Below are 12,834 nucleotides of genomic sequence, written 5' to 3' on the forward strand. Positions count from 1 at the left end.
TACATTAAATCAGATGCTTAAGGTAGATGCCCTTAAGTAACATAATACCAAGATTTAAATTTCCTGTCTCATCACTGCAGAGTGGAAAACAACGCAAAGCAACAAATTAATTACTTTTTATGTGGGGTAGTAGAAATGCAGAAGAAAGGGTGCTGTATATTTTAGGACTTTATTCTCATTCAGTTACTTTGCATCCACTGCGGACGATAAGATTAATTCATCAGATAGTTTTATCCCATTCGAGCAGGCCATTTCGCTCTTTAATGCTCATTAACTGGTTTTATAGATGATTGCTAGTTGCAGGGCTAAAGCACATAAACCGGAGCAATTATCAGGTAATTACTAGTATAGACTTTATTTAACTCTCAATGCCATTGTTAACCTCCAGTGCCCCACGGTGATTTAGAAAAGTTACACTAAGATTGCATGAAAAGTATCAGCATTCGAACAACTGTGCTAAATACGATCGCTAAAAATTGATTTCAGTGATATACAGCGACGAGAGTCTAAAGTAAGTGTGCACAAATATACTTCTTTAATCATTTGGCACTAACAAAAATAACTTGTTTTATAAATGAATGAAAAAAAGATTCATACTGGATACTTCACTGTGGTCCAGTGTTATAAAAGCTTTAAATCATTATCCTGTTAAGCGATAGAGCCCTCTAGCTGTATGTTTCTCCCTATATGTGTCTCAATAATCTCCTGATTTTATCCTGCAAGGTGCCCTATGGCACACACAGCAAAGCATCCCCATAAGACAACTGAGCCGCCTCATAGATCACAGAGGGCAGGGCGTGATGCTCCTTAAAAGCTTAATTCTCTCCTGTGAATATGATGACACTTACTTTTTGTTTCTTCTGTTTGAAAAGCAGCTGCTCAGTAAGGATTATAGAAAAGTAGAGTTTTTGTAATGTCTCCCTTTCAAAAGTGGGCTTTTCCTGTTGTATTCAGAAAGGGGCGCACAGTACAGTCAGGGTGTTTTGATCTTGGAGGTCAAGTAGTGTATGTTTTGAAGTTTTTGTTGTATTTTTTTCCTGTGTCAAATAGGCTACAGCCACATCTAAGGAGTTTAAATATGGTCCCATAAACTTCAATGTCATACAGAGATCAGATGTTAGCAGAAGAAATTGCAGCCTTTACCAAGACCATGCATGGCAATTATTTTCTTCCTTTTCTCTTGTTTTGTTTCTTGTCTCTGTTCACTCTGGTGAACACAAGAGCATAAACATTTTTTAAATTTTAAATAGCCTGAACGACACAACACAAGATTGAGAATCCCTGTATTACAAAGCAAAGGCAATAACCTGCGTGAAATGTCACATTTCACGACATATTTGTGGAATACCCATAAGCATTTAATGCTAACAGGTTTTTTTTGTTTCCTTGCATGCCCAGTTGACAATATGATAGTGTTTAGCACAGATGTTTTAATTTCAACACTTATCAGGATGAACTGAGGACCACTTCAGTAAGGTATACGGTGTAAGGGTACTGTATTGAACCAATATGGACAGTATTGATACCAGTACTGGCATTGGTTTCAAATCGATGCTAGGTGATAGGATCGATACTTTGTTTTTATCAGTATGTATTATAAATGAATGAATGATGTCAAATAATTTTTTTGGAGGGGGGTGAAAATATATAAACATGCACTATTAAAAACGTCTGAATCGTTTTGTGTTGACTGTCACATCTATTTTATTTATAGCCTATTGCACATGTAAACAACAGATGATGAAAGCTTGAAAAGCTGAAAGGTGTGTTTTGTTACATTTACTAATTATTGTGAACAGTAAAAACATTACAGTGGTTGATGGTCATTAAAATGTGTTCAGAATTTGAAAATGAATAATTCGTCTCATAAATCATGGCACACTGCCCCCCGACCCGCTCTACTTAAGCAGCGGTATTGCAAACACTGGCCCTTGATTTACTTGGTACTGGATCAATACTAAAATGTGCAGTATTGCCCAGCAATACAAGTTTGCGCTTGAAAACTGGTGACTTGTAAAGCCGTAAGGTAAATGCTACCATCTGTTGGAACTTCGATGTAATTTCCGCCTTTATGACCGACTGTTGACAATGCAACCTTCATGATAATGGGAATATTGAAATTCCACCTAAATAATAAAATTACAACTAATTTATCTTATATAGATTATATGTTCTACAGCCTCTAGCTGCGGGACACATTAATTCTAAAACTGTAAACCAGAACATTGTCAACAGAGACTTTTATCCGACAGTAACGCTATTGTTGGCTGACAGATTTCTTGTTTACTACTGCTAAATTGGACATTTGAAGTTACTCAAAGATGGCGGAGACGGACGAGCCGTAAGTAGCTGCCGAAGAAACAAGCAAGAAACCCCGAAAGATGCTTTCAAGTCACCTTAATCTGCGAAAGCACAGCATGAATCAACCTTCTTTTATTCTCTCTTTTTAGGGAGAAGAAAAGAAGGAGAGTAGTGGAGCTGACTGAGAAGTTAGTGATCAATTGGTAGAACTGGCGCAAGGTTTGAGGTTAACATTAGGAGGAAGGTTAACATTAGCTAGACGAAGAGCTAAGCTAATGCTGGTTGTAAATGAAACTTGTGAGTAGCTAGTTGACAGAAATATCCTGCCTAGTTGACAGTGAATAACTAACACGTCTGTATAGTGAATTAGTAGTGGTATTATTAATCTCTGTGCGAAGTTTGAGGTCTGTTGTACCTCCTCACTGTTGACATGTTAGCTATTCACTTAGCTTAGCTGCCGGCAGGCTGGGAGCTATTCAGGCAAGAGATATTACCCAAAATTCAGTGGGTCAGAAACGCCCACCCTTTACTAAGATGTTTAAAGGGGACAAATTATGCTCACTTCCAACTCTTTGCTGACTCTTTTTAATCTTGGACTCTTTTCAAGAAGTTCATATTTTTTTCATCTTATATTGGACCTTGGTGTAGCCCAGGCATTCTGTCCAAAGCCCTATAATCACTTTCAGCTAGCGCCCTTTAAGGGAGCTTTCATCTGATTGGCTGCTCTTCACAACTAGAAAGTTTTAACTTGAGGTCGGTGGGGCTTTTGTGGTCACGGCCAAAGTTGTGTGCCTGAGATGACCATATAAGTAGAAACAAGCTTTTGAAACTGAAAGCTTTTGGCTCAAAGATTTGGCCATGTTTAATGTGAGCATCCGCTGTTGCAACAACTATGAAACTGCATAATAGAGCCGCTTTAAAAGAGTCATATGTGAGAGAACCGAGGTTGATGTAGAGTAGAGTAGACATTAAAACATAAGGTAATGATGCCTACTTAGTTTCTTAAAAGTCATTTAATTTTCTGCTGTAAATAGCGCTCTTCCTGTTAACATTAATCACAACATTGAGCATAGGATTTGGTTCTTTTCCATGCTGTACAATTTAAGTAGCGATAAACATTTTTATGTTATGGGGCCATATGTTGCCATGCATGCACTATTTAACATTTTTGTCAGAGATACTGTTGATAATGCATCCTAAACATGAATGTCATCCTTAGGATGTTGGTGGATGGAGACACTGGAAGCACCTCTGACTGGGATGACCGTTGGAACCATATCAAGAAGTTTTTGGAAAGATCAGGTCCATTCATGCATCCTGACTTTGAACCCAGCACAGAGGTAATATTTGCAGTGAGGAATCTGATACAGATATGTCATTTTTTCTGTCCTGTGGCATATTTGATATCTCTGATATGAAATGTATTCTCCTATTTTAGTCCTTGCAGTTTATGTTAGAAACCTGCAAAATCTTGGTCATTGGTGCTGGTGGTTTGGGATGCGAGCTGCTAAAAAACCTGGTATTATTATTATTATTATTATCATTATTATTATTATTATTATTATCATTTAAATGGTATAATTATAATTTCAGTGAATAGTTCGTATTTAATTTTCATCTTTTTGTTCATCTTGTGGCTCAGGCCTTATCAGGCTTTCGCAACATTCATGTTGTTGACATGGACACCATTGATGTTTCCAACCTAAATCGACAGTTCCTCTTCAGGTGAGTAGAATCAGTCAGTTCTGTGTAAAGGCTGATCCTTACTGTGTTACGTTTTATCTTTGATTTTCATGTGTCTGTAATTTTCACTAGAGCTAAAGATGTAGGTCGACCCAAGGCGGATGTTGCTGCTGACTTTATAAACAGCCGTGTGCCTGGATGCTGTGTAATCCCGTATCCTTTTGATTGAGCATCTATTCTGAGAGTTCAAATGCTTTATCACGTTCACATGGCTAAAATTTTAACGTACAGTCATTGTGGACAAAATGTGAAGAATGTTCAGATATTACAGTTTAAGAATGCAAAGACACCATACTACTTTTCTGTGATGCGAACAATATGAAGTGAATATTGTGTTAAAACCCAAACCTTTCCTAAATGTTTTGTGCAGCTATTTTAAAAAGATTCAAGACTTAGATGAAACATTCTACAGACGTAAGTATCAACAGGGCAATCCATTACTGGCTTTTGTAATGTCTGAATGGATTTGCTCACTTGAGATTAATTTTGTTTCACATTAAATATCTCACTGCAGTTTAATTTATTTTTTTAAGTGTGTGCAACTTACTCTAAATGAAAAGCCATTGCACCCCTTAATAGAATAGAGAAACATACTTCACATGTCCACTTTCCTCTGATGTAAACCTGCTTCTTAATGATCTCACTTGCCATTAGCAATTTACTTGTTAACTATAGTTACTTGAAAAAGAAAGTTTTCACAGGACCCCACAAAATCCTATAAAAGTCCTTTGTGATATTCTTAAAAACCCAAGGGCTACAGCAATGTTCCCTCTAATTTTTCATGTGTCTGAGCAAACACACAAACTCCCTGAGCGGTCCCTTGGACCACTGTTAGCAACATTAGACGTCTGCACTGTGGTCACGCCAGCATCAGATCCATCCAAGTTACATGGTTTATTAAAATAATCAAATTACAGCATTTATGTTAGACTACTTTTAATTAACCTCTTTAGCCCACTTACAATGAAAAAATTAAAAAAAGTCTTGTTCATGACCTGTGCAGCATGTTAACACTATTGGAAGTAAAAATAACTTGATCTCCAATTATGAAAACAAAACTTTCTTCTTTCTTTTTTTCTTTTTTTTTTTATAAAGCTCTGACTTGTATTATGAGTATGAGTCTGTGGTCTGGGAGAGAGTCCTGTAACTCTGTCTGTAGAATACAGTATATAATGACCAATGTTGCGCAATTAATTATATAGTTACTTCTTTAAAAAAGTAACTGAGTTTTGCAAACAAAGTTTTTTTTACAGCTGTTTACCTAAAATTGCAGCCAGGGTGTTTTTTTTTTTTTTTAAATAAACATTTCAAAGTATTTACAGCAGCGGTCCCCGGGCCTCGGACCGGTACCGGTCCGTGAGTCGTTTGGACCGGGCCGCAAGAGTTGAGGCTCAGGTGTGAAATGTATGGTTTTCAGGATTTTTATCGGTTTTTAGCATTATTTTGTTATCGTTTTTATCGTTAACTCGGTTTTCCTGGGTCTTTTCACATGTGTTATGAATAAATCTTCTTTTTTTCGGTACCGGTACTATTTTTATTTTGTTGTATTTATCCGCGACGCTTTAAAGGCTGGTCCGTGAAAATATTGTGGGGCATGAACCGGTCCGTGGCGCGAAAAAGGTTGGGGACCGCTGATTTACAGAACAATCAGCTGTTCTGCATCAAATTTGATGCCACACAAATTATTTGTGCCACTCCAAAAAATAATTTCTGCCCACTATGAGATAAAGGAGAACAACAGCCTGATACCTGCAGGCCTGACAACAGGAGATGTATCACTCCTGTAACACCTGTAACATTCAGCAGTCGCCTCATTGTTCTGACACACACAACAAAACTATTGACTACTTATCATGTATCTTATATATGTACAATATAAGAGTGTATGCATATTACTGAATGTGTATACTAATATGTATATCTACTTGTGTATATATGTGTGTGTGTGTGTGTATACATATTTTAAAAATTAAATAGAGTAAACGATAAAATAAAATGTATAAAATATACAGAGGTTGGTAGTTGGATATTGTGCAAAACAAGTGGCATTAATGTACAGTATGGAGTGCATAATGTTGAAGTTCCAGTAGTGAAGCTGAGGTGTCTATGACGTGTTCAGCAGTCTGATGGCCTGGTGGAAAAAGCTGTCTCTCAGTCTGCTGGTACGGGACCGGATGCTGCAGAACCTCCTTCCTGATGGAAGCAGTCTGAACAGTTTATGGCTGGGGTGACTGGAGTCCTTGATGATCCTCCCCGCTTTCCTCAGGCACCGCTTCCTGTAGATGTCTTGGAGGGAGGGAAGCTCACCTCCAATTATCCGTTCAGAGCACCGCACTACTCTCTGGAGAGCTTTGCGGTTGTAAGCGGTGCTGTTGCCATACCAGGTGGTGATGCATCCAGTGAGGATGCTCTCAATGGCACAGTGATAGAAGGTCCTGAGGATGCGGGGGCTCATGCCGAATCTTTTCGGTCTCCTGAGAAAGAAGAGGCGCTGCTGCGCCTTCTTCACTGTTTTGTTTATGTGTACTGACCACGTAAGATCCTCAGCCAGATGTACACCAAGGAAGCGGAAGCTGCTCACTCTCTCCACAGCAGCGCCGGTGATGGTGATGGGGGTGTGTACTTCGCTGCACCTCTGGAAGTCCACTATCAACTCCTTTGTCTTTGTGACGTTGAGGGTGAGATGGTTGTCTTGACACCAGTGGGTCAGGGCACTGACCTCCTCCCTGTAGGCCGTCTCATTACCTTTGGTGATAAGACCCACCACTGTAGTGTCGTCTGCAAACTTCACAATGATGTTGGAGTTGCTAGTGGCCGTGCAGTCGTAGGTGTAGAGTGAGTACAGGAGAGGGCTCAGTACACACCCCTGTGGAGCACCAGTGTGATGGGGGATGAGGTGAAATGCCCAGTCTGACCACTTGGCGTCTGTCAGACAGGAAGTTAAGGATCCAGTTGCAGAGGGAGCTGCTCAGTCCTAGATCCTGCAGTTTCCTGTCCAGCTTCAAGGGAACGATGGTGTTGAATGCTGAGCTGTAATCTACAAACAGCATTCTCACATACGTGTCTCTCTTCTCCAGGTGTGAGAGGGCAGTATGTAGTGTCAGGGCTATGGCATCATCAGTGGACCTGTTGTGGCGGTATGCAAATTGTAGATGGTCCAGTGAGTCGGGTAGTGCAGAGTAGTTAGTTTTTCACAGAACTCTATAGAATCCATAAACTTGATACACCACTTTTTGATACCTCCACTTTTTTGACATTTTCTTCACAAAATTTGAATTAAAAAAACCAATTAGATTAGAAAACATAGAAAATTGGATTTGACTTTGTCCCTCTTTCTATCTTTACCTAGAATTCCATATAATTGTGTGTGGATTGGACTCTATTGTGGCGAGGAGGTGGATGAATGGTATGCTGGTAAGTTAAATCTCTTTATTGTGATCTTTAACATGATCTGTTTAGCTTTGCACAGTTGAAAAATGACTGGATTTCTATCTGTAAGATAATGCTAGCTAAAAGGAACATATTCTAAATGTAAACTCTGTGTTTCTGTTTTTTTTGTAGCTATCTTTGCTGGTGTATGAAGATGGTGTCTTAGATCCATCATCCATCATCCCTCTGATTGATGGTGGGACTGAAGGCTTTAAAGGCAATGCCAGAGTCATTTTCCCTGGCATGACAGCCTGCATTGACTGCACCCTTGAGCTTTACCCTCCCCAGGTAAGGTAGCAGATGTTTGTCTAAAATAATGGTCATAGCCATGAGTTAATTATCTTTCAGAACCAGATCCCAGTCAGTTTTTCAGTGCTAAACCCAATCTGTGTCTGTAGATCAACTTCCCCATGTGTACAATAGCCTCAATGCCTCGTCTGCCAGAACATTGCATTGAGTACGTGCGAATATTACTATGGCCAAAAGAGATGCCCTTTGGAGGTAGGAAGTCACACCATATTACCGGTATATTTTTTTTCAATAATAATTACAATTATGAGGTAGTCAAACATTTGAACAGAAAGTATGTTTCAATTTTTGTTTATTTTATTATTATTTTTTGTTTGTTTTGATGTGGATTAGATGACGTGTCTCTGGATGGAGATGACCCAGAACACATCCAGTGGGTGTACCAGAAATCTCTGGAGAGGGCAGCAGAGTTCAGCATAACAGGAGTCACATATAGACTAACACAGGGTGAGCTTGCATAAATAGCATTTCTGTGGCCATGAGGTGACTGTTACTTTTCTAGCTACTCCTGTGGAAGATGAGCCAAGTAATATAAAACACAGCAAGTTGATGGTGCTTTCAAACTCTTATCTTATTTTGTGTCAGTAAAACATTAAAACACTCCCTAAAGTTCATTCAGATCAGATGCTTTGTACAGCTTTTCTTTCTTTTGCCCAAACTGCATTTTCCTCTTTGTTTTCTTTCATGATTAGAGATATAAAAAACTAATTGGCTTTAAATGTTTCAGGGGTTGTTAAGAGGATAATCCCTGCTGTAGCATCCACAAATGCTGCCATTGCTGGTAAGTAGCTAACACTGAATAAATGTAAGACCTGTGGACCTGATTCCTCTATGAACGATTATAAAAGTTAATCATTCACTCGTAGTGCTCTGTAAATAGCATTCGTTTTTTCTCTGCTTTATTCGATGCAGCTGCTTGTGCAACTGAGGTTTTCAAAATAGCATCAAGGTGAGTTTGCAGGTTGTTTGCCACATGTCAAAATGTGTTTAAAAACTGAATGCATATTTCACAGTTTCTAATAACATTGCTATTACCTTTTTGCATGCAGTGCATATTTACCTCTGAATAATTACATGGTCTTCAATGATGTTGACGGCCTGTACACCTACACCTTTGAAGCCGAAAGGAAGGTTTGTGTCTGACTCGCATCTGTTAGTTCATGACAGACTTGCCTGTTTGGATAATGCGTGCATGTTTGTGGTTATTACTCTTATTACAGGAAAACTGTTCAGCTTGCAGCCAAGTACCTTCGGACCTACACTTTTCGCCATCTTCCAAACTCCAGGAGGTGTTGGACTACCTGACCGAGAGCACCTCCATGTACGTTTACCTCACTTACTGTGATGTCCTAATATTAGTTCCCACCTTGTTTGTATCACACTACCAGCTATATTCAATTTACTTTATGTTGCAATGCTTCCAACAACCAAATACAATGGATTTTTTTCAGACAAATGAAATCACCTGCCATAACAACAACGATGGATGGAAAGAATAAGACTTTATATTTACAGGTAATTAACCTCCCATTTAGTACAGTTTTGTATTCTAGTTCAATCTTTGAGCAATTTGAGGTGTTTTCTGGAGAAGTTCAAGTTTTGGTTGTAGCTGAAGTATTTTGTTTTACAGTCGGTTGCTTCCATTGAACAGAGGACGCGGCCTAATCTGGCCAAAACCCTGAAGGGTGTGTTGGTTTATTTACTGAGAATGTTTCCACATTGGTCAGATGAGTTCACTGTGAATGTGCTGACTCACTTATGTTATGAACATGTTTTCCAGAGCTGGGGCTGGCTGACGGACAAGAGCTGGCTGTAGCTGATGTCACCACACCTCAGACTGTGTTGTTCAAACTCTGCTTTACCTCATGAGACAGAATCAAGCACCTCTGCAACTCATCTAAAAGCTACAACAGTTTACTGCTTATTCAGTCAAAATGTCAACCATTATAACCTATTTAACTGTTCCAGTACAAGTATTGACTAAAGTTAACATTTTCCACTGAAAAGCCAAATCTTAGTTCAAACTTGGTTATGTTTTGGTGAATAATTGATGTCAGATTTCTGCATTAATATTTTGCTGGAGCCTATAGCATGTTCTGTGCAATGACAGATGCAAGGGTTATTGTTTTAAGATTACTTTGTACTTGTTTTACAAATGAATATTTATTTATTTCAACTCATTTTTTAGATGTTTAGCCACGGAAGTGGTAAAACACATCGACAATGATGATGTGTGAACTGGAATAAAATCTTTTTTTTGTTTGTTTTATTAAGTTTGTGTGCACTTAATGTGTGGCAGGAAGAGGAAAGACAAGTGGGGTTTTTTGTGATTTATTAATTAATTATGCAGTAATTCACACATCTATGTTCCTGAGGAAATACATTTTATACATTCATTTTAATATCTTCTATTCATTTATACATTAAATTTGACTCTTGTTTGATAACTTAAAAGGAAAATGAAAAGAATAATTATAAACAAATATTTGTAAATGAACTATTAATCTATTAAATAAAAATCTTTTTTTTTAAAGAAAAACTGATTTTCAAAATCTTGAAAAAAAAGGAAAATAATGGATTCAAAATTTGAATTGGTAAAACCATATAAAACCACCTTTCCTCCACTTTTTTGATTTAGTGTCCTTTTCGTTCTAGGATCAAGGTCAGTCACTGCCAAAGGTTCTTTTATTCATATTAACATATATTTTTAACAGTAGTGATTGCCTTTCACAATTACAAATATAATTCATTGGTATTTTCAGTGGTTCACCAGTTTGACTGTGTGTGTGTGGAGGTAGTCATATTGGAGAGAACACAAATGATCAGTGAGAACATTATCAGGTACCAGTACCTCTGAAATGGGAACAAAAGTGCTCAAAACACATAAATTCCCTGCTGTGACATTGCTGTAGGGTCAGTGAGTGACTGTTTCAAAAATAAAATAATAATAATGGATTGGATTTATATAGCACTTTTCAAGGCACCCAAAGCGCTTTACAATGCCACTATTCATTCACACACTGGTGGAGGTAAGCTACAGATGTAGCCACAGCTGCCCTGGGGCAGACTGACAGAAGCGAGGCTGCTATATCGTGCCATCGGCCCCTCTGGCCAACACCAGTAGGGTAAAGTGTCTTGCCCAAAGACACAACGACCAGGACAGGGAGCCCGGGGATCAAACTGGCGACCTTCCGGTTACAGATACGCTTCCCAACCCCCTGAGCCACGGTCGCCCCAATAAAACAATGCCCCCTTAGAATTTTGTAATTCTGATCTCAGTGACTACTATAACTTTATAATGGGACAGCAGCATATCTGCTAGAGATTAAAACTGATCTCAGAGGTTGACCTCAACCCCCTAGAGGTAAGACCACTTTGCTGATAGGATAGAACTATTGTTACCACACTATAAAAAACGACAACAACAAAAATCCAGTACAAGGTCATAAATGAATGTGAAGGCTTTTTTTTGTATTATTTAGAGTTATTTTTCTGTATTTCTTAACTACTAAAATTAATTGTTGGAGCAAGAACCCCAAAAGAGGGGAGGGGGGCATTTACATTGTAGATTCTCTTTAAAGGCATAAAAATTATGTAATAAACAAAAAAATGTGATATAACCCAAAACATGCTTTGTATTTTAGATTGTTCAGAACAGCCACCTTTTGCTTTGATTACTGCTTTGCACACTCTTGGCATTCTCTCACTGAGCTTCATGAGGCAGTCACCTGAAATGGTTTTCCAACGGTCTTGAAGGAGTCTCAAGGTGCTGAGCACTTGTCAGCCCTTTTGCCTTCACTCTGCTGTCCATCTCATCCCAAACCATCTCAATTGGGTTTAGGTCACGGGACTGTGGAGGCCAGCCCATCTAGCAGAGCACTCTATCACTCTCCTTCTTGGTCAGTTAACCCTTACAGAGCATGGAGGTTGTATTTATATTCCACTACTGTTTTGAAATCTCGCAACTCAAATCTCATCTATATTGTCCTAGTAAGGCTACCAGAGGGGGCGACCATGGGAGGACTCTTTAGGACAGGCTATGCTACTGAGTATTGCTATAGCCATGTACGCTCCTGCTACGGTTCAATAAAGCAAGTGGTGTTGAAGATACCCCATGTCTTATTACTTCATATCATGACAGCTACTATACGTCATTAACCTTTCTCTTCTATAACTAATAGGGTGTGGTTTGTCCTGTCTCTGTATGTTTTCCTTTTTCACATCTTGTTCCATTAACAGCCCCAGTTGGACCCAGCAGAAGGCTGCCCCTCCCTGAGCCTGGTTGTGCAGGAGGTTTCTTCCTGTTAAACTGAGGTTTTTCTTCCCTGGTCTTGCTAATTGCTTGCTCACAGGGGATCATTTGATTGTTGGAGCTTTTGTCTTGAGAACTGTAGTTGGAAATTATTGGCTATATGTGGTTTATATAAAAAACTGAATAAAATTTAAGTTAATTTGAACATAACTTGTAACCGAACTTCAGTTGTCTAATCCAACAGACATACAGCACGATAAAATAAATAAGATGCTACAAAATCAACCAAATATTCAGTTGAGGACTGACTATTTTGAGTCTCCTTTCTGATTCGTTTTCTTGATTGTGGATTATAACCTGTTCATTTGACTGATTATACAATTTGCCATGTCTTTACTTGTCCAGGTCTGAATATAACACTGGTGTCAATGTTTTGGTGTGGTAGCATCTCCAGTGATACGATGAAAAAAGAAATACTTCAAAATCAAGAGGAAAAATTGGAGAAGCACTAATGTTAGGGGTTTTGTTACTATCTAAATTCTCCTGTCCTCTTTTTCTGGCATGCTGAAGCGTCCTCCGTCTGACTATGAACCTATACGTAACCAAATGTATCCCGTAGCATGACAGTAAATCTCTTTTCCTAAACTGCAGGGATCAGGCTCAACAAAACCATGCACCTTCTTCCTGTTAGGCGTTAGCTGTGTTAGCTGTGTTAGCTGCTCAATTAAAAAAAAAGAAAATGACAGATAAACCGAAACAAAACAAAGAAAATGTATAAATTCTACTAGATTTGCTTCTAT

At 38.6% G+C, this 12,834-nt stretch overlaps 1 protein-coding gene across 2 annotated transcripts; it reads left to right on the forward strand.

Moving 5' to 3' along the window:
* Positions 1-2,212: 2,212 nt before the first annotated feature.
* Positions 2,213-10,055, forward strand: uba3 (ubiquitin-like modifier activating enzyme 3). 2 transcript variants are annotated; one of them, XM_085405920.1, is made up of 18 exons: positions 2,303-2,341; positions 2,451-2,489; positions 3,521-3,641; positions 3,740-3,820; positions 3,944-4,026; positions 4,117-4,197; positions 4,415-4,458; positions 7,394-7,458; positions 7,606-7,761; positions 7,872-7,974; positions 8,116-8,229; positions 8,510-8,563; positions 8,695-8,731; positions 8,832-8,913; positions 9,003-9,103; positions 9,234-9,297; positions 9,413-9,467; positions 9,563-10,055. In XM_085405920.1, the coding sequence occupies exons 1-18, from the start codon at positions 2,322-2,324 to the stop codon at positions 9,649-9,651; spliced, it is 1,389 nt and encodes a 462-aa protein (XP_085262046.1). In that variant the 5' UTR covers positions 2,303-2,321; the 3' UTR covers positions 9,652-10,055. The 2 variants fall into 2 exon arrangements, with proteins under 2 accessions (XP_085262047.1, XP_085262046.1); XM_085405921.1 differs by lacking the exon at positions 2,451-2,489 and having other exon boundaries at positions 2,213-2,341.
* The last annotated feature ends 2,779 nt before the right edge of the window (positions 10,056-12,834 follow it).

The sequence above is a fragment of the Rhamphochromis longiceps genome, linkage group LG5 (genome assembly GCF_057381845.1).
Source record: "Rhamphochromis longiceps isolate RC_006_pf linkage group LG5, R_longiceps_female_GT1.1, whole genome shotgun sequence".
Lineage (NCBI taxonomy): Eukaryota > Metazoa > Chordata > Actinopteri > Cichliformes > Cichlidae > Rhamphochromis > Rhamphochromis longiceps.